Source organism: Coenobita brevimanus, chromosome 24 (assembly GCF_032717465.1).
Source record: "Coenobita brevimanus isolate Jiangsu-jjx chromosome 24, ASM3271746v2, whole genome shotgun sequence".
Classification (NCBI taxonomy): domain Eukaryota; kingdom Metazoa; phylum Arthropoda; class Malacostraca; order Decapoda; family Coenobitidae; genus Coenobita; species Coenobita brevimanus.
The window spans coordinates 17,440,723-17,468,518 of record NC_136977.1 but is presented as its reverse complement, the minus strand read 5'-3'; the positions used below and the strand labels follow the sequence as shown (position 1 = coordinate 17,468,518).

Genomic DNA, 27,796 nt, shown 5'->3' with positions numbered 1-27,796 from the left:
TGTTGGAGTGGCCCCGGTGAGAGAGGATAGTGTTTGCAAACTCCCTGCACTGTTGTTTGCAGATGATACTGTGTTGTTGAGTGAAGATGAAGGGGAGCTGCAAGGCTTGGTGGATGAGTTTGGGAGAGTGTGTAAGAAACGGAACCTAAAGGTGAATGTAGGGAAGAGTAAAGTGATGGTCTCTGAGAGAGGTGAAGTCAGTGAATGTACAGTGAGGTTGGATGGTGAGGAATTGGAAAATGTGAGTACATTTAAGTACTTGGGTAGTGTGATGAGTAAGGATGGAGGTTTGGAAGGTGAAGTGCTTGAAAGGGTCAGCAGGGAAGAAAGGTTGTTGGTTCTTTGAAAGCAGTGATAAGAAACAGGGAAGTGAGCATGAAAGTGAAAAAGTGACTACATGACAGTATTGTGATACCAACTCTAACGTATGGAAGTAAAGCTTGGACATTGTTGGAAAGACACAAGTCAAGAGTGAGAGCAGTGGAAATGAGTTACTTATGAGAAGCCTGTGGAGTCACATGGAGAGACAGGCTGACGAATGAGGATATAAAGGAGCGTTGTGGTGTGGATGTGGATGTGATAGGAAGCGTTATGAGGAACACACTGAGGTGGTTTGGCCATGTGGAGAGGATGGAGGGTGAAAGACTGATGAAGAGAGTGTATGTGAGTGAGGTGGAGGCAAGAAGAGGGAGGGGGAGGCTGAGGATGAGATGGAGGGATGGGGTGGAGAGGTATATGAGAGAGGGGGGTGTGAGTTGGGAGCAGGGCAGTGAAATGGCGAGGGACAGGGCGACGTGGAGGCGTTTTGTGTGTGGCCACCCCAAACGGGATTGAGGTGTCTGGCAATAGATAGATAGATAGATAGATCATTTAAGGCAAGGGGTGTCCTGGAGGTAGTAACAAAGGTGGTAGGCATCGGTTGTCACCTGGGTATCCGCCATATTGAAGGCGTCTGGATGACAGACCAGCGGCTTCACAGTCAGGTTCGGAGGTCATCTCCGCCTCTTTCCTACCTCCATGTTTGCATGCGTAAGCATAAAATAAAATTTCTTTTTCGAGTGGGTTTTGAATAAAGACAGCTAAAATAATTGTGGTGTGCATATCTGTATGCAAAAACATGAATAAATTACAGGTAATGATTCAAAAACACACACCATAAAGCGTAAAAAATACGCAATAATCGAGGCTGGGGAGGTAAAGATACTGCATGCTTTGGGATGAGGGTAGGGGTTGGGGTGGGGAGTTCGGGGTGGTGGTGGGAGGTGGTAAGGCCAATAGGGGGGGGATGGGGATGGAGGGATGGGAGGAGACCACAGCAGGACCCAAAAGAAGGGCCCCAGTGGAGTACAGGGACATGGAGGGAGAGTAGGGGGGAAATACCCTCCCCCAGTCATGGGGGGATCCACATGGGAGGGGGAGGGATGCATGAGGAGGTGTAGGAGTGGTGGTGGTGGTGGTAAGAGCAGTGGGAGGTAGGGTAGCAACAAGGTAGTGGGGTAGAGGGACGTGGCAAGAGGGAGGTGGGGGGTACACCCCTCCACCACCTGGGAACAGGCCTGGGTCCTCCCTCCGGTGTGTCCAACACTTAGGTCTCATTGGTTAGAAGCCATGTGGTTAGAAGCCATGTGCGTCACAGTTGGGGTGGAGCCGGCTGCCGCCAGTTTTTTGTGGATGTTGCACGAATGGTGTTGCTCGTCCTGCACAAAAAGCCTGATCGATGAGATAAGTACTTTAGGGGTTAAGTGCAAGGCGTGGGGGGGGGAGGGGAGGGGCTAGGTTTATGATGGAAGAGTTGTGAAATAGGATTAGATTGGAGTGCATTGGTGTTGTGATGAGGAGGGGTAGACTGAGATGGTTTGGCCATGTGGAGAGGATGGGGATGATAATGAGGTGCAGAAATTGATAAGTGCTAATGTTAGGGGTAGGGTTGCAAGAGTTTGACTGAAAAGGACCCAGGACAAGGTCACTGAGTGTGACCTCAGGGATAAGGGACTGAATAGGGAGGCTGCCAGAGATCGAGCAGCATGGAGAGCCACCATTAGGTGACCAAGGCAGATGGATCAAGCATGCTGGAGCCTTTAAAAACCCAAATGGTGAAGTGCAATGTGTTTTTATATTTTTCCTGGTTTGTCATTGTGGCCCCCCCCCCTCCCCCGAATTATATTTCTGGCTGCGCCCTTGCATGGATCATTAACGGATCATTAACTAAGGTACACTGGCATGATGCCTGGGGCTGTTGGCAAGTAACAAACTGCTGCCTACCCACCTCTTCCCACTGAAGGGCTGAAGGACAATGTTTCTTTACCTTTTTTCCAGCAGCAATGCAAATCTGGACATGAAATATTCCAGGTAAACCATGGCTTCAAACAGCGTAAGTGTACCAGTAACATACCTGCCTTGTAAGTTATCAGCATCATTATCACCATGATTCTGACTGTTATTTTCACTTAAAACCAGGGTGAGGTAGGATACAGAAACAAGGAATGACAAAGCATTAATTGGGAGAAACTATTAACAGCAACCACAGTGAAATAAACCAAACAATTACTGTGTTCGTTGATTACACGAGTCTTTAGAATTCTGATTCTATCTGCTATGCAGAACCATATGGCACATTAAAAAAAAAAAAAAATAGATATAACTAATACATTTGTCACAGTAATTCCATTCACCAACAATTTAAAAGGGGGGTGACGGGGTGACCAATCCTTGTCATGTCTTGCACTTCTCTAATACTGTACTGGCATAAGAGATATTAGACAATAATGTGAAGTGGCAGGTAAAGATGGCCTGGACTTGCAGAGAGGAAGGTAGAAGAGGACTGGTAGGGTCACAGCTATGAATATGGAAGGAAGAATGCCCAGAAGCAGACCCAAGAGGTCCTATGGGGAGCTCTTTGGGACAAGGGTTTCACTAGGGGAATGGCTGAACCCTTCGTACACCATGTGGGGTCAGATTGATCCCAACACATTTTTTAAATGATGCCATTTGGCCACTTACTGTTTTAGGGATCTGGCACACCATGGCTTTGTTTGTCTTTGGCCATTGTCTAAGCACACAACACTTGAGTGGAAAGACTCTTATAGTTCAGGAGTTAGGAGGACACAAACTTCAATGGGGGTTGTCCAGTACTCCACCTGGCATTCCATGTAACTTTTTTTTTTTTTCTTTCCAGGGTCTAGATCTTATTGACCATGTCACTGAATGCTGAGATGTTCTACAGTCAGCAGGGGAGAATCGTAGATGACCCTCCCATTTCTCATGCTGATAAGGACATGTGCAGTGATTTATCTGATGTTAAAACCATTCAGGGTTTCTTGGATTATAAGTACAGAACAGTAAAAGTCCTCTCACTCAGCATCTAGTCTTATGGTATTTCCAGTCTTTCAGTGTTTTTTATAAATAGTCCCATTATGAAAGTTCTCTACTCTTCCGGCACATATGCTGAGCCGATTAGCACCCGCGACAGACCTGCCGGCTAGCTGCTGGTATCTGTGCGCCCATAGTTGCCAATTTGGCACTGATGGCAAAAGATCCAGTGCTTTTCATTATAATTTAGCATCAATAAACATTAGATTTTCTTCAATATCTAGTGAGGTTTGAAGTCCAATTTACCATGAAAATATGAATAATTCACCTATAGCTTGTTGCGTTTTAAAGCCGAGCTTAGTGTTTTTGAAGACTTCTGCCTGCCAACACTGCATGTGCTGTCAGCCATCACGACTCGTGAGTGTCTGGCTTTGTGAGCAGGACCTTCTGAAAGTTTGGAAAGTTTGTCGTGCTATTTTACCGTGTAGATATGTAAATACATCTAGTTTAAGGTTAATTCACAAGTACTTTTTAATTAAATACAGTAAATATAAGTTGCTCAATAAATATTTAGTGCTTAGGGTTGACCAATAATACTTGCTAGACACTGTGATTGCACTGGGGTGACCAACCATGATTGCAAGAAACTTTTTAACAGGTTTTCCTGGTCATCCGGCAATTTCAGCTCGTTCGGCATCTGCTTGGTCCTGAAGATGCCATCTGCGAGGACTTTTACTGTATGTCAATAATGGTTATGTTTAATTGATTTTTAAAACATTCAGGGGTATTCTGAATATAAATGTCAATCTTGTTTATGTTCCAACCATAGATTCAATCAAACTTTTCACATAATTTTACTTTCATGATATTTTCTTCTTTTTTATGGTATTATAATTGAGAATGAAAGACTGACTAAGAGGGTGTATGTAGGTGAGGTGGAGGGAGGGAGAGGGAGGGGTAGACCGAGGATGAGGTGGAGGGATGGAGTTGAGAGGTATATGAGGGAGGGGGGGGTGAGTTGGGGGGAGGGGAGTCAAATGGTGGGTGACAGAGTGACTTGGAGGCGTTTTGTCTGCGGCCACCCTTTGCGGGATTAGGGCGTCGGGCTATAGATAGATAGATAGATAGATAATTGATAACACATTTATCTTATTATGTTAAGAGCATGGTGAATGAATAAGAATGGTGTAACCTAAAAATATATGCCACATTATTAATTAAATGAGCAAAATTTTGAAGGAAATAAAAAAAATTATACTTTCGTTTTCGTTTCGTTTTCGTTTTTAAAGGCTCCAACATGCTTGCATGTGTCGGCCTTGGTCACCTAATGGCGGCTCTCCATGCTGCACGATCCATTGCAGCCTCCCTGTTCAGTCCCTTAACCCTAAGGTCACACTTAATGACCTCGTCCCATGTCTTTCTCGGTCTACCCCTCATAACCCCACCCCCAATATTAACACTTCTCACCTTCCTCACCCAACTATCATCCCCCATCCTCTCCACATGTCCAAACCACCTCAATCTACCTCTCCTCATCACAACACCAATACACTCCAGTCCCATCCTACCTCTCAACTCTTCCATTGTAAACCCAGCCCCTCCAGGCCTTGGACGCAGGGACGCACTGCACATCCACCTAATCATTGTCATTTCTGTACGTCTGAGCCGGCGAATGTCTTCCTCCTTCACTGCCCAGGTCTCACTGCCATACAGCATTACACTCCTAACACAAGCTGCATACAAAGACCCCTTAGCACGTAGGGACACACAGTGGACTGGCTACACATGCCATGTGCTGGGCAACATATGTATAAAATTTAACATTTGTAACTTTGTGTATATGGCAGAAATCCAAAGTTAAATTGAGGTCTTTCACGACCCCACATGGCATTCCAGGTTACGTTCTTTTCACCTGGCGTATGAAAGGTTAACGCTGTGTTACAAGGAGAGCAGCCATCAGGTGAAAAGAACCACACATGCTAACATGGTCAATGATCTCTAAATGTAACATAACGCAGTGTATATTTCATCCAACTGACTCAGATCCCTCTTGACTCCCATGCCTCAATTCCATACTGAACTTTCTTACATGCACTTGCTCATTCCCCACATCCACCCACTTTCTTCTTAGCCCACCACATCATGCAATCCTTTGTTGATGTCTCCTGGTATGTTAATACAGTGTACAGGCATTGTACAAAATATAATACAGCAGTACTGGAAAGGGATGCCTTCAGATGGTGGCAGTGATAATATCATATATTATACCACGTATTATATGGTAACCAGGCAGCTCTGTTGCCCATTTATATAAACGTCCACAATTCCTTTCCTATCCCTATAAAGGAGGATGTTGGACATCTGAAGGGCAACTTAGCCTGCACCCAACCAGCTTCACATTCCTATGAGCCTATGGCAGCAACAACTTTATATATTGATAAAACACCTGAATAAATTACCGGTATATAAACTATCTGGTAATTTCAGAATTCCTGGAGTTGATCACCCAGAACAATTTTTTCAATCATGTGAGTAATCCAACTCATGTCTCAGGACATGTCCTTGACTTGGTCTTGTCCTCTGTTGGTTGCAGGCACGTATCAGATGTGGAGGTTGACTCATTTGACCCCCTCATCTCTGATCACTTTTAGTTTTGATGTCCTGAAATCCCCTTCATATAAAAAGGCCATCAGGTTCAGAAATTACAAGAATGTTGACTGCCAGTTGATGTGTCTTGAAACTGATCAACATTTAAACTCCATTGATTCTTCCGGTCTTTCTTCTGATGAGTTGGTTGATATTTACAACAACGAGCTTAGGTCAGTTTTTGACCATTATTGTCCTGAGGTAGTAAAAACAATCACTGTACGTGATGATTCTCCATGGTATGGTCCATCCATTAATTCTTTGCGTAGACAACGTAGAAGGGCAGAACGTGAGTGGCGCTTGCAGCGGACCGAAGTTAACTCGTTTACGTTATGTTTTTGCGAGAAGAGCAGTCGTTCATGCTGTAAAAGCCCAAAAGGCTAGGTATTATCAAAATAAAGTTGATTCATGTGGTGGTAAAAAAAAACTGTCTGCAGTTGTGAACAATTTGGTTGGTCGGAGGAATGAAATTGTTAAACCCACTTCTGCATCTGATATCCAACTGGCTTCTGATTTTGCTTCATTTTTTACATGTACGATATCTCGCATTAGAAGTGATTTAGACAGCAGTTCTCCAAGTGAAGCGTACTCAGCTGACTTCCAGCCATGGTGCACCAGGGATCATTTGCTTTCAACATTTCATCCGCTGGATGTAGACAAAGTCAAATGTTATATCTGAGAACTTAATAAAACATTTTGCTCACTCGATCCATGTAACATGTCACAACTACCTGATGTGTATGAGCACGCTGCAGACTTTATCTGCAACATAATAAACAGATGCTTCTTAGAAAGTAATTTTGTGCAGTCTGAGAAATGTGCTTTGCTTAGGCCCCTAATGAAGAAACCTGGCCTTGATGTTGAGAGCATGACAAATTATCGTCCCATCTCTAACCTGTCTTTTTTATCCAAGATTATTGAGCGGGCCATACTCGATCAACTCGTACCTCTACTGGAACACAACAGAGTTGTTCCATTTGTTCAATCAGCATACAGAAAATACCATTCAACTGAAACTGCACTAATGAGGATTCAGAGTGACTTGGTGGCAAACACTTGTAGTGGGATGTCCTCTCTCCTAGTTCTGTTGGATCTGTCTGCAGCTTTTGATACAGTAGATCATAAACTACTGTTGGACGATCTGTATTTTTATGGCGTTCGTGATAGTGCCCTCTTGCTCCTTAAGTCGTATCTGTCAGACAGATCTCAGAGAGTGGTTGTTGATTACGCTAGCTCTGATTCTGCTCCCCTTCTATTTGGAGTCCCTCAAGGATCAGTTTTGGGTACAATTCTATTTACTATTTACACAAGTAGTTTATCGTCTCTACTTGATGCTCATGATGTGTCCTATCATTTTTATGCTGATGACACCCAGCTCTATGTTAAGATGTCAAATATCAATGATACTAAGACAAAGTTTGAATATCTAATGTCTGATATTAAGATTTGGATGGCTAAGAGGAAACTTAAGCTGAATGATGGTAAAACTGAGATCATCATCATCAGAGGAAACAGAAGGGGTGATGACACTGACAAAGCCCTGGCTTTGAACATTGGTGTATCACAGCTTCATCCAGTCAGTTCTGTTCGAAATCTGGGTGTTTATTTTAATTCTAAGTTAAATTACAAAGAACATATTAATCACATTGTGAGAGGGTGTAACTTGCATATCAGAAATCTGTACTGTGTGAGAAAATTCCTGAATAGACGGTGCCTCTTAACATTGGTCCATGCAGTTGTCTTGTCTCGTGTTGATTATTGTAATTCATTGTGGGTTGGTCTTCCAAATAATATACAGTACTAAGAAAAGTTCAGTCTGTGTTTAACAGGGCACACGGCTTATCTTTGGTCTCCCCTCGAGAACCTCAACTACCCCGTTTCTGATTGAGTTACATTGGTTACCAGTAAAGGCTAGAAATGAATTTAAACTGTGTCTTATTACATTTAAGGTTCTTAAGTTTGGTAAACCGAAGTATCTTGCTGAATTGTTAAAACTCCCGTCGGCACACCCGGCTGTGATGTTACGCAGTGAAGATGATTCCTTGCGTCTTGATGAGCCAGGAACCATCCACCAGTCATCTTTCTCTGATCGTTCTTTTGCGTATAGAGTCCCTAGATTATATAACTGATTGCCACTGTCCATAAGACAACTCTCTACTGTTGAATCCATTAAGAGACAGCTGAAAGCCTTTCTTTTTTCAAAATGCTATGACCTGGAGAGAGGTACTATGACGGATGATTATAGGGTTTAATTATTGCCACTTTCATGTACATATGATGTAGCTTGTATTATATACAAGAAATGTCACAATTCTTGTAACTGTAAAAAAATAATGTATGGGTGTCGAGCGCTAGTGAATTCCCAAAGGAAGAACTGGCGCTTTTGAGAAACAAAAGGCCAGATTATTATTATTATTATTATTATTATTATTATTATTATTATTATTATTTCTCTGTATGTGTCTCAGTCTGTATGAGACCCACTGCAGGCCTGGATCTTCCCCTCAGTGGGAGAGTAATAGCCAAAGTTAATCCTTGCTCATGCTGGTTGGTGTGGCTCAGAAAGGAGTGTGCATGTGTGTGTGAGTGCGTGTGGTGACACCACTGCAATGGAAACAAAAGTTTTTATGTGTCAAAAAGTTTTACGTCATTAGTATGAACCAAGAGGGTAGAAACATTTGATACAATAATACAACAAGCATTCAATTTAACTGTCTATGAGGTTACAACATGCAGTAGAAGCTCGCCAATAACAACTTCAACAATAACGTTTTCGGCAATAACGGAAAGTTAGAATGGATACCCAGTTTCTATAATAATGTTTGGATTCACTCGAATAACGGTTATTTCGTGGGAAACATCTGTAAGTTTCTTCATCAAAGCCTGGAATAATACAACTCTGGCAACCATTAAACACAGTCTGATGACGTGTTGATGGAAGTGGGTGACCCTGGTGCACAAGGCAGGAGTGGGGACCAGACCAGCAAGGGGTCATGGGGTACGCTGCAGTAGCCTCCATGTGCAAGCCTTGGAATAATCATCACACCAAACACCTCATTAACTCCTTTAAGGTTTGTTTTATATTACTCATGACAATTTGATAACTAATCTTATTATTTCAATTTTAAAAAAGTAGTGATAGGAGGGGTTCAAATGGGTAAAATGGGTAAAAGTCCTGGGATGGCAGCACAAATAAACCTTTTATACATGAATTTTAATGTCACGCAAATAACGTTTTCGCTAATAACAGCATTTTTCTGGCACCAATTAGATGTTATTGGCAAGATCCTACTGTATACAGTACAAAACATCCTAAAAATATTATAAAATAATGATTCACAGTAATAATTTTTTCATACTTTTACAGTTATTCATCCATTAACAGAGAATCCTGGGATCCAGGAGAACTGGTAATGCACACCAGCAAGCTGGGTGGAGAAGAGCCAAAAAGGAACATAATGCACCTTTTAAGGGAAAAATATGTAACAACATTAATTCAACAAACCCCATTGGGCAACTAAATTGTTTCTGGTAAAGGAACAGACCTCATGAAAATTGCTGGGGAAAAGAAAACAGTACATATGCCATGTGCTGCCTGACTGCATCAAACTATTAATATGTGATTCTGATAAAGTTACGTGGAGAATGATGAAAAAAAGCAGGCTTACCTAGAAAAGATTAAGAATCTACGAAGAACGAAATTATTTTTAGTAGATCGAACAACAGACTTAGCCCAATTCCAGGTAGAAACATCAAAAAGATGTGATTCAGGGGTGGGTTGGCTCTGGTACCTTTAATAGGCCCTCTCTTTGTCGCAGACAGCATTAGAACAAGCGTGATTAAACCAAGGCTTTCTTGCATTAGTCAAAGGCTATGAGAAACGAATGTGTGCATGCTTCCATGCCTGAGAGAATAACCTAAGTAATAGGCAAGGCACACTCAGATGGCTCCTGGCCATGGAAGCAGTAATCATTCCAGGGAAAATCAAAGAAGTACTGCCCGAGGGCCTCCCAATCCACAGCTCCAAAGTGCCACAGTTAACGTTTCTTTGAAGGGTCCACAGGCCGTAAAAAACAGTACATATGCCATGTGCTGCCTGACTGCATCAAAATATTAATATGTGATTCTGATAAAGTTATGCAGAGAATAATGAAATCAAGTATGTTCAAAAATGGGCAAGCTTACCTAGAAAAGATTAAGAATCTATGGCACATGGTTAGCACAGGATGATGGGAAGAGAGAAAATTTGCAAACTGTAAACGCTTGTACAAACCACAAGGAAAAGTTTTGGTATAAACCTCAAAAGAACAGTTTTGGTAAACCGTTAGGGTCAGTATGGGGCAAGCTAAGTTAAGTTGTTTGTCTTAATCTTGGCACTGATGTTCCTTTTTTTTTTTCTTTAATAACAGACCAGAGGAAGAAAAAAATCACTCACTAAATTTATAGACTTAATAGATAATTTCATTAACCACCACAGTGAAGTTCTAGTACCTCCCTTATCTCCTTATACACTACATTAGGATGATCCTCTCTTTATCACTGTGCTTGTATATGGTTGTTCAAGGCAGAACAATTGATTATAACACCAATAGCATTTGGCAAAGTGACCCGAAAATAAAATACAAACATTCACAATATTTGCTATATATTAAAAAGTACACACACACACACACACACACAATTTTATCTATTTAGCTAATATATACTGAGGGAAGATTGTTTGATTTGATTCATTTATAAAGGCTACAACATGCTTGCATGCATCGGTCCTGGTCACCTAATGACAGCTCTTCATGCTGCTCAATCTCACACAGACTCTCTATTCAGTCCCTTACCCTTGGGGTCACACTCTATGACCTCGTCCAAGGTATTTTTTCCGGCCTGCCTTTTACAACCCTACCCTTGACACTCACACCTCTCACTTTTGCACCCAGATGCCATCTTCTATCCTCTCAACATGCCCAAACCATCTCAGTCTATCCCTCTTCATCACAACACTAATATGTTCAAGTCCCATCCTTCCTCCCAGTTCTTCAATCGCAATCCTCACCCTCCCAGGCCTCTCATTTAATGACGTACTACACATCCATCCAATCATTACTGTTTCTGTACTTTTGAGTCTACGAATATCCTTTTCCTTTGCTACCCAGATTTCACTACCCTACTGCATTACACACCTGACAAATGCTGCAAACAAGGACCTCTTAGAATGGAGGGAGAACCCTTTCACTGTCAGAAGAGACAACAGCTCCCTTAACTTCCTCCAACCACTCCTTGCCCTAGCCACCGAACTACCTGCAACTCCATTCCCAGCACATAACATATCCCTCAAATAACAAAACTCCTCCACACACTCAAGAGACTCTCCAGCAAAATCAATCCTTTTATGCCCCTCAATCATGGGTCCAGGGCGAGATGGGGCTCGGGCCTGTGCTAGAGGGTACAGGGCATTGCGGTTCCCAGGCTGCCGCTTCCGCCCAATAGAGAGGGATCCGAACCTGGGAGTAGCGCCCCAGGAGGCTGCACTATCAGTGGGTGCATAATGGCGGGATAGTTGCAGTGCCAAGGCGCGCTTGGAGGGTGTTCCTGCAGCTGTCCTAGCAGGGTGCCCCGAGGCCACTACCACAGCCACTGGTAAGCTGGTGGGCTAGGGGTCCCAGATCCATTGCCTGGACCTGGGACTGTGCAGTGAGTGGGGCCTGTGCTATGTCTATCCCCCTTTATTAATACTGAAGATGACAAAACAAAATAAGTTTCAAAGCAAGCCTGAGGACAGTAAATCACCCAAGGGGATGAGGGTGGGTTCATGGAATGTCGGAAGTTTGAGGGGAAGAGCTGGGGAAGTCGTTGAGGCATTCAGTAGGAGGTGGGTGGATGTGGTGTGTTTGCAGGAAGTCCGGACAGGGGTGGATCAGCCAGAAAGACTGTTGGGAAGGACTGTTGCTATAAGTTGTTTTGGCAGGGGGGGACAGACGGATATGGAGGTGTTGGTGTGATGGTTGCGGAGTAATGGGTGGAATATGTTATGAATATTCTGAGAGTAGGCGATACGACATTGGTTGTGAAAATTCTGTTGGGTGGAAAGATAGCTGCGATTATATCGGCATATGCTCCACAGGCAGGATTGGATGAAGCAGAGAAAGATAGATTTTGGGACGATTTAATATGCGTAGTGGATGGTATGTGGGATGATGAGATAGTGATTTTGGGAGGGGACTTAAATGGTCATGTACGTGAAGCAGCACAAGGTTATGAAGGAGTGCATGGGGGATGTGCGTATGGTCTAAGGAATGCAGAAGGGGAAAGGATACTCGAGTTTGGGGAGGCAACAGACATGATTGTGTGCAACACATATTTTAGGAAGAGAGAGAGTAGGTTAATTACGTATGAGACTGGGGGAAATAGCAGTCAGATAGATTATTTTCTGGTTGGGAGGGCCAATAGGAGGTTAGTGAGGGATGTTAAAGTTATAGGAAGTGAGGAGTGTGTGCAGCAGCACAAACTATTGATTTGTGATATGATGCTTAAAGAACACGTGACAAAAAAGAGGACTTATGTACCTAGGAGGAAAATATGGAAGCTGAAAAACCACGTAGTAAGGGATGCCTTCTATAGCATGTTGAGGAGAGTGGTGGCTGAACAGGGAGCTGTAGACAGAGGCATTAACAAACAGTACAGAGCCCTCAAGAACAATTTCTTGAGAGTTACTGATGTAACATGGGGTTGGACAAGAGAACCACCAAAACATAAAGTGGGATGAGGGTGTAGAAGCTGCAATTAAGGAGAAAAGAAGGCTTTTCCGGGAATGGAAGAAGAGTGGTAGCAAAGAGGAATATTTGGCTGCCAAGCGGAGGGCTAGAAGAGAGGTATACAGGGCAAAGTCTGAGTCACAGAGACTATTACTTGATAACCTAAATCATGAGGAAAGGAAAAATATGATATTTAGGGTGGCAGGTCAGGTGAAGAGGGATAATCGGGATATTATAGGTGAGCAGTGTGTGAAGAATGATGAAGCAAGGGTAGTGGTGAACAGTGAGGATATTAAAGATGCATGGAGAGAGCATTATAACCGGTTGTTGAATGAGGAGTTTGACTGGGACAGGGAAGGTTTGGAGCCAGCAGATCCAGTGTCTGGCCCTTGGCCTTTGATTGATGCTGCTACTGTGAGTGAGGCAAGAGGTAGGATGAAGGTGGGGAAGGCAGCAAGTGTGTCTGGGTTCACTGTCGAAATGTTGAAGGCCTCAGGCAATATAGGGATGAGGTTAGTCACTGACCTGATAAATAGGATTATTTATGAGTGTGTTGTCCCAGATGATTGGCTGAAGAGCGTAATTGTAAATGTGTATAAAGGGAAGGGTGATGCCCTGGAAAGAGGTATAAAGCTTTTAGATCAGATAATGAAGGTAATGGAGAGAGTTTTAGAAGATATGATTAGAGAAAGAGTGAATATTGATGAGATGCAGTTTGGGTTTATGCCAGGTAGGGAGACCACTGATGCTATATTCATTGTTCAACAGCTTCAGGAAAAATATATTGGTAGGAGAAGGGATCTTTATTTTGTTTTTGTTGATTTGGAAAAGGCCTTTGACAGAGTCCCTAGAGAGGTGGTGAAGTGGGCAATGAGAAAGCTTGGCTTGGAGGAGTGGCTGGTTAGGGTGGTTATGGCCATGTATGTGGGTGCTCACACCCAGGTAAGAGTGAATGGAAATTTGAGTGATGAGTTTTCTGTGAATGTTGGTGTGCATCAGGGGTCAGTCTTGAGTCCCATGTAGTTTATCACGGTACTTGAAGCCCTTTCACTTAACTTTAGAAACGGACTCCCGTGGGAGTTGTTGTATGCTGATGATTTGGTGTTGATTTCAGAGAACGAAAGGGAGGCAGAGGAAAGGTTTAGGAAGTGGAGAGATGGTATGGGGCACAAGGGCTTAAGGGTAAATGTAGATAAAACCAAAGTGATGATATCTAGGGTTGGTGGCGGTACTGTCAAAGACGAGGGAGAGTGGCCATGTGCAGTTTGCCACAAGGGCGTGGGAAGTAATTCTATCTTGTGTGGTGTTTGTGATAAATAGGTGCATAAGAGTTGTAGTGGTATCAGAGGTAGACTGCGAGATAATGCTGATTTTATGTGTGTGGCGTGTCGGGGTGAGCAGGTGGAGATTGTCAGACGTGAAAGGATTGAACTTGCTGGTGAATCTCTTGAGTGTGTGGAAGAGTTTTTTTATTCGGGAGACATGTTGTGTGCTGGAGGTGGGGCTGGAGCTAGCTCTGTGGCTAGGGTGAGAAGTGGTTGGAAGAAGTTCAGGGAGCTCTTGCCTCTCCTGACATTGAGAGGACTCTCCCTACATGCTAAGAGGTCTTTGTATGCAGCATGTGTTAGGAGTGTAATGCTGTATGGTAGTGAGACCTTGGCAGTGAAGGAGGAAGATATTCGCCAGCTCAGACGTACAGAAATGACAATAATTAGGTGGATGTGCAGTGTGTCCCTGCGTCCAAGGCCTGGAGGGGCTGGGTTTACGATGGAAGAGTTGACAGGTAGGATGGAACTGGAGTGTATTGGTGCTGTGATGAGGAGAGGTAGATTGAGATGGTTTGGACATGTGGAGAGGATGGGGGATGATAATTGGGTGAGGAAGGTGAGAAGTGTTAATATTGGGGGTGGGGTTATGAGGGGTAGACCAAGAAAGACATGGGACGAGGTCATTAAGTGTGACCTCAGGGTTAAGGGACTGAACAGGGAGGCTGCAATGGATCGTGCAGCATTGTGAGCCGCCATTAGGTGACCAAGGCCGACACATGCAAGCATGTTGGAGCCTTTAAAAACAAAACGAAACGAAACGAATCTCTACAGTAGATGCTCCTCCAACACACTGCACACAAAATCAGTATTATTTCACAGTCTACTTCTAATACCACTACATCTCTTATGTACCCACTTTGTACGAGATGGAGTTACATCCTACACCCTTGTGGCAAACTACCCATGGCCAGACTCCCTTTGCTTTGACAGTACTGCCACCAGCTCTAGATATCATACTTTCAAATGGTTGTAACCCATTCCATCTCTCCACTTCCTAATGCTTTCCTGTCATTCTCCACAATCAACACCATGTCACCAGTATACATCTCCCTTGGGAGTCCATTTCTGAAGTCATGAAAGAGAACTGCATACACAATAATAAACAATAAGGGGCTCAAGACTGACCCTTGATGCATGCCAACACTCACAGAAAACTCATCATTCAAGTCTCCATTCACTCATATTTCCATTCACTCTCACCTAGGTGCAAGCAGCCTCATGAACTGCCATAACCACTCTAACCAGCCACTCCTTGATCCCAAGTTTTCCCATTGGCCACTTCATGACCTCCCTAACAACTCTGTCAAAGGCCCTCTCTAAATCTATAAAAACAATGTATAGCTCCTTCTTCATTCCTATATATTTTTCATGAAGTTATTGGACAATGATTATGGGATAAGTGGGCCCTCTGCCTGGCATAAACCCAAACTGCATCTCATCAATATTTACCTTTCCTCTTACCACAACTTCCAGGACTCTCTCCATAACCTTCATTATCTGGTCCAAAAGTTTTATGCTTCTATAATTTCCTCTTTCCAGGGCATCACCCTTCCTCCTTAAACACATTTACAATCACTTTTACAATCACTTATCAGCCAGTCATCTTGAACAACACACTCATAAGTACTGTACAGTAATCAAGCATATCAAATCAGTAACTAAGCCCACTCCTGTATCTCCTGTGGCCTTCAACATTTCAGCATTCAACCCAGACACACTTGTTGCCTTCCCTAACTGCATCCTGCTTACTGCTGTGCCCACAGTAGCAGCATCAATCAAAGGCCATGGACCAAATGCTGGATCTGCTGACTCCAAACCTTCCCTATTCCAGTGAAACACCTCATTCATCAACTGGTTATAATGTTCTCTCCAAGCAACCTGTATGCTCACATACCACCTTTCTTCACCATTCTGCACACACTGCTCACCTATGATACCCCTGTTTTCTCTCTTCATCAGATTTGCCACAATAACAGTATGAAAGATAGCATACAAATTTTGGGGAAATGAAGTATATCTAACAGAAACAAATTTTCTTGTACTGGAAATTTAAAATAATGAACACTAAGATGCAAATTCAGTGCAGTGCTGCACAAGTAAGTCTATAGTATACTGTACTCACATGTAGGACTAGAGCATTTTTCTGGACTCTTGCAACAGGCCTATGGAGAAGATCTTCCAGAGACTGAGCCTGGCCTTGAAGAGAGCGCAACTTGATGGAGCGAGTGATGTCAGCAAACTGTGCACTTTGACTACCACATCGCCGCACTGTCTCCACTGCACGTGGGTAGTTTTGGAGAAAGGAGGCATACACATCCAACTTGCTTGCCTGTTGCATAATGAAGAATCATTAAACTTCTATGTAATATTAACAGTTTAAACACGTTTTAGTGTTGTGTGGAGGCATTTAAAGGAATGCAGCCAATCATCAAGCCAACCAAAGATGCAAGTGAGAGAACCGTTGTAAGTGTCAACATGGCTCCCTCACTATACCTGGGATGGTGAACAGTGACGGCTTTACTGCAAAAATATCAACATCTGAGGCAACTGTAATACATACAATGATTCTTGGTCCACAGTGTCATCAGCTATATTATCTATATACAGTATTTTAAAACCAACAAAATTAAACTGTATGGGCATTTAACACACCAGCACCCTGAAGAGTTCTCCAATTGAACTTGTGCCATCCCAGTTTGTGGTTTTTTCCTTAAGTCCAATGAGAAAATCGCTGTGAGCAGCATGCAACTCGCTGATTCGGTAGAACACAGTTGAGAAGTCGTCTGGTGTAATGACTGGTTGGGATGTGGTCAGGGTAGCTTTCAGGGCCTTCATATACTGTTAGGAAAAAATAAGAAAGTTGACATATTTGTTTATAAATTTCTATACTGTACATATACCTCTACTGCTGGAGCACATAGAAGTAAACTTGATACTGTATTATACATTATAGTTCTGACCTTATGCATTTCACCTATGTTTGAGCTTTACTTCCCTTGTGACTCTGAAGATGAAATACAACTACAGTAACTAACTTGGATCCACAATAGTAATTTCATACCATGATCTGTAAGTTTTACTTGCTATACAGTACTGTATTTGTTATACAGTTCAGGACTGACTATCTCCAGGCTAGTGCTGAAGCCTCTGTATGCACAATCCACTCAAAACAGAATACTGCATTGTATAATGCACCGTAATCCATATTTACCTTCAATATTCGTGAGTTCAGGCATATGATCTAGTTACCATCAGGGACCAATGCACCTTGAGAACCGGTAGTACAAATCGATATGGACCCCTCATCTATTAGATGTACTTATATTTCTCCTCCTCCTCCCCACCCATAAAAAATAAATAAATAAATAAAAAATAAGGTAAAATAATATAAAAAACTGAAGATCTATTCAATTTCATGTTTGGAAAGATAATTAAACTTAAAAGAGTTAGCTTATGTAAAACTGCAGAGTACTGTATACACACCATGCAGGCACAGTATTTGCAAGCTCCTGGCTTGTTCTCAGGGCACCCCCTGGTACTGGGCACATATTTTTTATACAGTTAACTTCCCTTCTCCTGGACCCTAATTACAATGATCACATGCAGCTGACTCATAATAACACCACTGGCATGTGTCCACTACAGTAGGTTCTATTATCATTGGTCTAATACTATTATCACTTCTATAATTTCAAATACAGTGATCCCATGATCCCTTGGTTATACAGTAGCAGTTTTCATTATAACTGCTAGATGAAAATCTGCACTCCTTTTTTAATTGTTTTTTTTGTTTGTTTGTTTGTTTTTTTGGGAAAAAAAAAAAAAAAAGCTGTATCATGCACCTAAGCTGGTTTTTGTCAAAAATGATGCTGCAAAATCCGTGGTTTCTGATGGTTCTGAGGGATTCAAAGATGAGGCCCTATTTGAGGAGTTAATCCCAGGTGGTGGAGACCACTAACTCCCCACCCCCTAGCCTACGAACCTCTTACCTCAAGCTCATCTCAGGTCTCTATATGGTAGGCTATGTGGTTCTTCCTTATTGTGCCCTTTTCATCATTTTCAATTAACCTACCCATGCCTATGTTTGTTTCTGATGCTCACCATTGTAGTATGCAGGTATTTAGAGGTTTAAATTGTTGCAAAAGGGAAAATTTGGGTTTACATATGGGGTGCCCAGTACCAATTAGGATAAATCCCACATCTCAAATCGTAAAATGAGAAGGTTGATTTAGGTACACAAGTACCGTAGCTACATATGCATGACCTGAACTGATCTATACTAACATATGTGTAAATCAATTAGATGGACATGAAGTGAACTGACAGCAGAAAAATGATAACTTAAACTACTTGGGTTGGAACATGAATGAAATGAACCAGAATGACAAAAATGGATCTGAATGTCCTATATATGACTGAACTTGAAGTGTTCTGAAGTTGAGTGGACCTAAGCTTTCTTTAATAGACCTAAGTAGACCAAAATGACATAAATGAATCTAAACAGACATAGCCTATAAGGTTATGAACTGACTTGAATGAACCTGAACAGATCTGAATGGCCAATTAAGAGACCTAAACTGATATAACTGGCTCTCAATCAACTTCAATGACCCTGAACAGATCTGACAGGGTCACTTAACATGCTCAAATGGATATGACTTGATGTACCTGAACCTGAACAATTCTAACGATGTGAACTGATCTGTCTGGGCCAAAATAAGTGGAAAGTGCCTGACTGGTTATCCTCATGATGTACTGATGGATCTGACTACACCTAATTTTCCCTCAGCTGTTCTCAATTAACATGTCCAGCCCAGAAATGTCTTCATTTTTTATATCTTCATATTATCTTCTGACCTCAATTAACCTGCCCAGCCAAAGGATGTCTACTTTTTTAGCATCTTCATGTTATTTATATAGGTTAGCTATAGCCATGAGAGTCATTCCACAAAGTTGTCAACCTTTTGTGTCAAAACCAGAATTGCTTAAAAGTATATTAATTAAAAATCATTTTAAAGCTTAATCATTGAATTTCATGAATCTGAAGAGAAAAAGAGCCTAAACCATCAACTAAGGGAGCTGCATAAAAAACTGTCATATTATGTCACCGAAGAAAAATCAATGCCGAATTTAGCAATTTTCATGACATCACTGACCAGAGTATGTTATTGTTTGGAATGCTGACATTGTGTTCTATTCAAAATGCGTCTATTTGAGTTGTGACTGACACTACAGTTGTTTACATATATGTTGTGGTCAGAATGCAGTATGACCTTTAAATGTTAGTATTTCAGGAGTAACGTGTCTCACGTTTTTTCCCCGATTTTTCCCATACACAGCTAACAAACTGGAGAAGACCAACATATCTTTATATTATAAATAGGCATCCCAAGGCCTTACTAATGTAATGCTGGGATACTTTGAAACAAACCCTGGTAAGCCATATGGTCCACCACACACGTTACATGCCCACTGTGAGGAACGTTAACGGAAAATGATGTAACGTTTCTCATGCACACCTTTGAACAATCAATCAATCTGTAACTATTTACACTGCAGTTGTTCATTATGTCAAAGATGGAGAGATGGCTAAAATGCCATTAGCAGTAATTTCAAATACAGCCTCACACTCTAACCTTGAAGTTCAGGTGTTTAATAATGCTATTTTTGATTATTTGAATTCTGCTGGTATTCAGTTTACACATGTATCACTGTGGACTGATGGGGCATCAGCCCACTTCAAGAATAGGTATTCTATGGCAGCTCTAACCTTTTACAAATACCTCCACAACTGTACTGCTGAATGGAACTTTCAAGAACGTTATCATGGCAAGGGCACTTATGATGGGATTGGGGCTTTACTAAAATGGAATGTCTACAGGCGAGTTTTGCAAGGCTGCTGTGCAGTAAGGTCTGCTGTAGAATTTTATGAGGAGGCTAAACAAATAACAGATAAAACTGAACTAATGTATGTGTCTACTGAATATATAAACACTGAGATGTCAAAATATGTAGAGATTTGGAAAAACTGTAAGGCAGCAAAATCCATTCAGCAGTGCAGGTCAGTAAAACCTCTTGGCCACTATTAAGTAGCACTGTATCATTTGACTGCAGACCAATCACCTTTTAAGCAGTGCTATCTTCAGGAGACTGGCTATGACCCACAATCTGACTCCAGTACTAGCAGTGATAGGGAAAGTACACCATCTCTTGCAGAAATGTCAGAGTCATTCATGTCCCAGCCTGAGTCACAGAGTACTACTGATTTTGAGGTAACACAAAAACCATCCCCAAGTAACTAGGTACTAGTTCATTACACTATCAAGAAGTTGTCAAAGCATTATGTTGCAGTGGCAGAATCAGTTCCAGAGCCAGGCATGTTCAAAGTTAATTATTTAAGAAAGAGAGGCACGGACAATGGGTGATAGCCAGTTTCATTTTGCTGACAACCTGGAGAGAGATGAGATCTCAGAGGATATGGTTGTGCTGGTATTGCCAGCTCCTCATGTGTCAAGAATAACACACACATTCAAAGGAGTGAACTAACCTTCCTCAATCAATCAGTCTAAAAGGATGAATTTTCCATCTTCGATGAGCAAGTAGTTGATCTTTAATTTCTGTGTTGTTTATATCACTGGTGTGATATACAGGCAAGCTTATCATGTAACTTTCACATCAATTACTAGTTGTAGGGTTACCTGCATGTTATAAGGTAATTCATGTTCATAATATTCAAAATTACAGTTTTTTTCCGCTGCATCACCCCCAACCCTGCTTTACAAGTTTTGGTTAATTCATCACGTGTTTCACATCAATACATGATTTACATTGTTTTGTGATACAATTACTGTAACCTTCACAAGTGCTGATTTTGTAATTACATGAAAAACAAAATTGAGTTATTTAAGAGGAGCCTGTGGAGTCACATGGAGAGACAGGCTGACGAATGAGGATATAAAGGAGCGTTGTGGTGTTGATGTGGATGTGATAGGAAGCGTTATGAGGAACACACTGAGGTGGTTTGGCCATGTGGAGAGGATGGAGGGTGAAAGATTGACGAAGAGAGTGTATGTGAGTGAGGTGGAGGGGGAAAGAGGGAGGGGGAGGCCGAGGATGAGATGGAGAGATAGGGTGGAGAGGTATATGAGAGAGGGGGGTGTGAGTTGGGAGCAGGGGAGTGAAATGGCGGGGGACAGGGTGACTTGGAGGCGATTTGTTTGTGGCCACCCCAAACGGGATTGAGGCGTCTGGCAATAGATAGATAGATAGATAGACAAAATTTGCACAACTAACGTTCCTCACTTTTCCTGTAACGTGTCTCATGGTCACATTTTCCTTAACAGTAGCAAAATTCTTAGGAGAAATAGAATTTGCTGGGTATGGTTATGATCCTCATACATTGACATAATTCTGATATAGCCTAAAGCACTTCTTGATTGAACCAGTAAAATCACAGAGTTATTGAAAATACTCATGCAAAGTAAAAGGTGGGGTAGCATCACGGTAACACTTCTCACGTCACGTTTAACCCCTTACCCGCGGGGCGTCACTTCTGTGACACTCGAGAGCAAGGGATCATACCACGGGGCGTCACTTTTGTGATTCTGTGTTATTTTGAATTCGCCCAGGCTTTCAAGTGGTGGCTTGTATCATCTATCCGTACTACCAGTGTCCAGCTATACTCAGTTCTGCTAATGTCATCTGTACTCCCATCCACTGTTGACAATTTAGCCATTCTTCCCCTGTCCTTGACTCCCCTCCATTACCCTCTCCTCCCGCCTGCCCAGCTGCGCTGCGCACAACAAATTCTGGACGGATTTTTCCACTCATTTTATCCATTGAAATGTGTCCTATGCCCTATTCTTATACATAATAATATATAAAAGAAAGAGAAAAGGTAACTGATACTACCATACACCTGGAGTGGGCTAATTATCACCTGGCAACACCCCATGTGCACTCGTTCACTAATTTTCCCTGTTTATTTACCCTTGAAATATGCCGTATGACCTGTTCTCATAATAAAAATATATATAAGAAAGGAAGGGAGAAGCCTAAGTGATATTTACATTCACCTAGAACTACCTAATTTATTATGTATTGTCTAGATTTCCTGCCAATCATTTCATAGCATATAATTAGCAGCTGTCACCATGCTGTCATTGTCAACCCTTCACCACCCCTAGGCCACATCATTCAGTTTACTGTCGTCTTTCAAGGTGAAACCATGTCAGATTCGCGCCTGTTCAATTCCACCGCTTTTTAGCCCCATGCAAAGGGCCCTGTGACCTCTACCCCTACTAAACCTCGTGTGGGAAGGGGTAAAGGGCTAAGTGACTCTGCTGTGGAACATGAACTGGCTAATATCAATGATAATGATGGACAGTGACTACGATCTTTCTGGTGACTCTAAAACAGTAGAAGTGGAAATGTAAATAATGTGTAAATAGCAAGTGAAAGCAATGGATGTAAATACGATTGAACAGTGGAAAATAGTTTTATAGGTTACTGCAAGTGACAGTCCATAACATAGTGTAAATAAAAGAGAAATGTAAATATTGAAAATACATTACGTAGTTTACTGAACGTGAAAATGAATGCCTGGAGTGAATATAAACTACTATTACTGAAGGAAACTTATGGACAAATACTGTAGATATATAAAAATGTAAAAGTGTAATAGGAATATAAAGTGTGAGTGTGTTTATGAATAATAAATGACAGAATACCAGCAGGGAATGATCACGGGTGGGAAGCTCGTATGCATTCGTAATTTACATTGCTTTCACAGTTTTTTTTTTTTTTTTAGAGTATGGATTCCAAACTACTTGAAAACCATAGAATAGTGTTTCTAGTGATAATATCAGGCTGTAGTAATCATATTACGGGGTGTTGGGAAGTGTAAAGTGGAGACTTCGTTACCCAACTTCAGAAGTCTCTACAAGTCCTATGGCTGTCAACGAAGGCTCAACAAACATCCCAGGAGAAAGATGAAGGTATGTGCCATATGCATATTTAATTATAATATTCTAGGACTAATAACTGATTTTTGGCAAATATTTTTAAAAGGTCAGTTGGAGCACGAATATCCCCGCAGGAGGCACAAGAAGTGGCGAAAACATCCCCGTGGTGTAGGGGTTAACACCTTAAATGCGGCCGTGAACAGTCAACCCCCCCCGAGTGGAGGGGTTGTATCGCGGTCTGAGTACCTGTAGGAAAATATTAGCCAAAAATCAGAGATTAACCCTAGAACATTATACTTGGTATGGCAGATAGTACTTACATTCAGCTTTCTCCAGAGACAGGTGTTGAGCCTTCGTGGACTACCCAAGGACTTGTGGAGACTTGCAAAGTTGGGTAACCAAATCTTCACTTTCACACCTCCAGCAACCCGGTTTCCCCTCTACGACAGCCTCATTCTGTCACAGTAAACTTTATACTACAATGTAAAGGTAGTTTGGAATCCGTATTTGTACAATAAGCACTGAAAATAAGGCTAAAATCAACGAAGCGTACGGCCGACATCCAGCGCGGCGGCGGTCTTCCTGTCACTCAACAAACATTTCCATTTTCACAGCTAAAAACATGTATACTACATTATTTTCAATCATATTACTTCCCAAAAGATCACCGCGGCGCGCTTTTTATTCTGCCTTACGCCCGTCACTTTATTCTCGTTCCTGTCGACCGCTTGCACTGACTCGGAAGAGCTAGAACTCACCATAATGTCACTTTGAAAGCCTGCAGTAAACTGACGCTAAACAGGGGCAAACCGTGCGAAAAAAAGCTAGTGTTACAACTGCGGAAACAAGCGTTTCCTATTAGCATAAACTTTTGTGAGAGGAGAGCGCAGATTTACAGTTCTGAGCAGTCAGAGTGCTGCCATGTATCACAGCCAGGCTGGCCGGGCCGTGGTGGTGGGGGGAGGGGGGAAAAACGAGATACTTGGCAACAACAGAGGTCAGTAGTACAAAGGTAAAGTATGCTAATTGTAGCTAAAGGGTGGTGGTGCTGATAGACAATACCAGCTGGAGCCTGCCTGCCCGCGGTTATTCAAAATTTACTAGAATCGCAAACGCGACACTCCGCCGTTATGTCCTTTTCGCCAAGCGTCGCAAACGCGACATCCGCGTTTAAAGGGTTAAAAATCTATATAAATTCAGAATAAAAACATATGAATAATCTGATTATGGCATAATGTAGTGTGAGGTATTGGTAATATACCTTGCAAACGGCATTTATTTATATTGCCTACATAAGAAAATACAAATGAGAGTAGATTAGTAACTTGTCGATGAATGTAACGTTTCTCACGATGGAATGACCCATCATCAACTCCTCCGCTACTACGGAACTCTCCTTAAATAAAAAAAATTATCTAACAACAACAAAGTAAAAGAAAAAAAAAGTCACTGGATTTAAGGGGTTACCTACTTCACTCGGATAATAATCATATTTCTTTTGTGCTACCTTCCGACAATTTCATTCATCTCAAGAGATTATTCAAACTGGGGGTGTGAGATATAGTCTTCCCCATTCAGTATGAGAGCTCTTTCTTTAGATGAATAAAATCATCTGGATTTAGCTACAGTACACTGTACAAAAAGATATCACTGAACTTGAGGTGCGAACCTGACTGGACTGGATGGGACACAATGACATGGATAAATTCCAATAGGCCTTAATGACCCTAAACCCATTCACTTTATGTATGTCATTTGTATTATGTCATTATTAATACCAGACAAGTGGTAAAATGTAGCAACTATCTTTCACTCGATGCTGTGCTGCCTAATTCTTCTTCCACCTTTATCATTCTTTTTCTGTGTCTTCCCTCCTCTCTTCCAGTTTCTCCTATCCTTCCTGTCACTTTTATTACTTTTCTTTCCTCTTCAGGTTGCTCCATACTGACAGACATGCCTAATGGTCTCCTCTAATGTATAAAACCATTTTTTTCTACATTGCTGAGTGGTAACCATATAAACAAATAACAGGGGCGATGTGAAGCCAACTTTAGTGCCCCTGTAAACCAGAGGAACAATGCAAATGGAGCATCCATCCAGGAACCAAACCTCCACACTCTTCCCTGCACCAAACTGTGATGAGGCACTGTCTGCTGCAGTGGAGCATTGGTTTACAACATGGGATGGCCCTTCAGGAGCAGCTGCTTGCCTCCAGTTGATGGGTTTGCTCAACCAGAGTTGTCCAACAACAACTGACACCAGACAACTCTATTCAGTTTTGAAATTACTTTTTGAACAGCAAGGTTATATACTGTACAAACGTTATTAACCCTATGACTACAAGAGATCTGTATGAAAAATAAAGTTGTCTGGTGACAGCAAAAATAAAATAAAGAATGCATCTCCGGAATGAGACAGAAATCAACCTGAAATGAAGACTGTAGTTACCTGACCCAATTGGATTCCTTAAAGAACATGAAGTCATTTTTCAGGAACCAAAACTGACCTGTGCACCTGAACTGGATGAAGTGGTCTTGAATTTGCCCTTACTGGCAATGAACCGGCTGAAATAACCTACAAAAATGATGTAACAGCTTCTAATGTGATGGCAACCTCAATTTGTTTAAACAGTCATGGATTAGCGCTTATTGGCTGTGAAGAGGATGAAAAAAAAAAAGAAAAAAAGTATGACTGCAACAGCAGGCTACCTGAAATGATGGATACCAGAACTGGCTGAAGTGGTCCTGAATTTGTTCTTAGTGAATGTTAACAAGCTGAAATAATCTAAACAATGAATGTAAGTGTACCTGAAGCGACTAAATGAGCCACATGTATCTGGTTAGGCCCAAATTCTGTCAAAGGCCTTAACCTCTTGAGTCTGGGGAAGTTATTTTTAACTTACTCTTGCAGCAACCTGATTATTCTAATCAGCTTTGGGGAGACATCCTGTAGCCAAGGTGTCAAGGGAGACAATACCAAACCCCTTACATATACACAAATTTAATCCAAGATGAATAAAACTGTTTGGATATTGCAGGCATACAACAAATATACAATGTGCTGAAGAGGGTTCATGGACCTAAAGCGGCCTAGCCCTACGATTAAATATTCATGACGCAGGTAGGCGGTCAACAAACGAGCCTGTTACATTTCAGTACCACAGTAGGATACTTACTGACAGAGTTAGGGAAAGAACAGAGAAATTAGTTGGAGAAGAACAGGGAGGCTTTAGGAAGGGAAGAGGTTGTGTGGATCAGCTATTCATTCTTAGATCTTTAGAGGAAAAGTTGCTAGTGAAGGGAAAGAAGTTGTATGCAGCTTTCATGGATTTGGAGAAAGCATATGACAGGGTGGATAGACAAGGATTGTGGAAAGTACAGTAATCCCTCTAATATCCGGACGCCCAATATCCGAACATCCCCACTAACCGAACCTTATCGTCCTGGGATCAAACATTCCCAAAATGGTCCGAAAATCCAAAAAAATTGGAAAAAAAAATCGATTTTTTGCCGTCCGTAATTTGAACTTGCCGCGCGTGCCGTGTGAGAGCATTGTTTTGGTTCGTCATTCCTCCGACGTCCGATAGAGCGCCGCTGCATCCTCCCCACTTCCCGCCTGTCTCTCACCGTGACAAGACCTACGCTCTTCGCCATGGCTGCCCACGTGCTCGCTTTTGTGGTGGTGCCGTACTTGCTGCAAGGCCTCCTGCTGCTCTCTGCCCTACTCTTAGTGTGTGTGATGATGGCCCTGCCTCCTGAGAAAAGGAAGAGAGTGGTGTTGACTCTGGAGAAGAAACGGGAGATATTGGAGAAGGTTGATGCGGGTTGGTCCGAGAGGAGGCGGTTATTCATCGAGGTGGCCAGGGACTTGCTGTAAGTAGCCAAAATGTTTCATGTTGTACTATTTTCCATACTATATTTACCAGAATGTTTCATATTGTATTTTTTCCCATACTATACTTACCAGAAAGTGTCATACTGTACTTCTTTCCATACTAAACTTACCTCATGCATGTGCAGTAGGAATGTGTTTTTCAGAGTTCGGTTAGGTTCGGTTAGGTTAGGTTCGGTTAGAGTCCATAAGTACCAGAATGTTTATTAATGTATGAACATACTTCTAAACCCACATTTTATGTGTCTATTGCATTTATTTCAGTCATTTATGTGCCTTATTGGTGTGATTTGGGTGTTAAATAGGTGCTATGCATGTCCGGAGGGAGTTGTATAGGTGTTTCTCTGTGTTAGGGTCCGTAAGTACAAGTCCATAAGCTGGGGCCCAATATCCGGACAAAACCAATATCCGAACCTACCGATGGCTCTATTGATCCGGATATTGGAGTGATTACTGTACTAAGAATATATGGAGTAGATGGGAAGTTGCTGAATGCTGTGAAGAGTATGTATGATGGTGCTAAGGCTGCAGTGTGTGTGGATGATGAACTAAGTGAATTTTTCTCTTTGAAGGTTGGGTTGACACAGGGATGTGTCATGTCTCCATGGTTGTTCAATCAGTACATGGATGGGGTAATAAAAGAGGTTACAAGGTAGGGCAGTGGATGTTGGAGAGGCCCTGGTGAGAGAGGGTAGTGTTTGGAAACTCCCTGTACTGTTGTTTGCAGATGATACTGTGTTGTTGAGTGAAGACGAAGGGGAGCTGCAAGGCTTGGTGGATGAGTTTGGGAGAGTGTGTAAGAAACGAAATCTAAAGGTGAATGTAGGGAAGAGTAAAGTGATGGTCTTTGAGAGAGGTGAAGTCAGTGAATATACAGTGAGGTTGGGCGGTGAGGAATTGGAAAATGTGA

At 42.1% G+C, this 27,796-nt stretch overlaps 1 protein-coding gene across 1 annotated transcript in view; it reads right to left on the bottom strand.

Moving 5' to 3' along the window:
* RhoGAP1A (Rho GTPase activating protein at 1A) overlaps nt 1–27,796 on the bottom strand; it is a 514,749-nt gene that overhangs the window by 77,703 nt on the left and 409,250 nt on the right. The window contains exons 9-10 of the mRNA XM_080267422.1: nt 16,685–16,870; nt 16,155–16,361 (exon numbers count right to left, since the gene is read on the bottom strand). Of these exons, the coding sequence (XP_080123548.1) occupies nt 16,155–16,361; nt 16,685–16,870 (393 nt within the window). The remainder of the gene's footprint in view (nt 1–16,154; nt 16,362–16,684; nt 16,871–27,796) is intronic.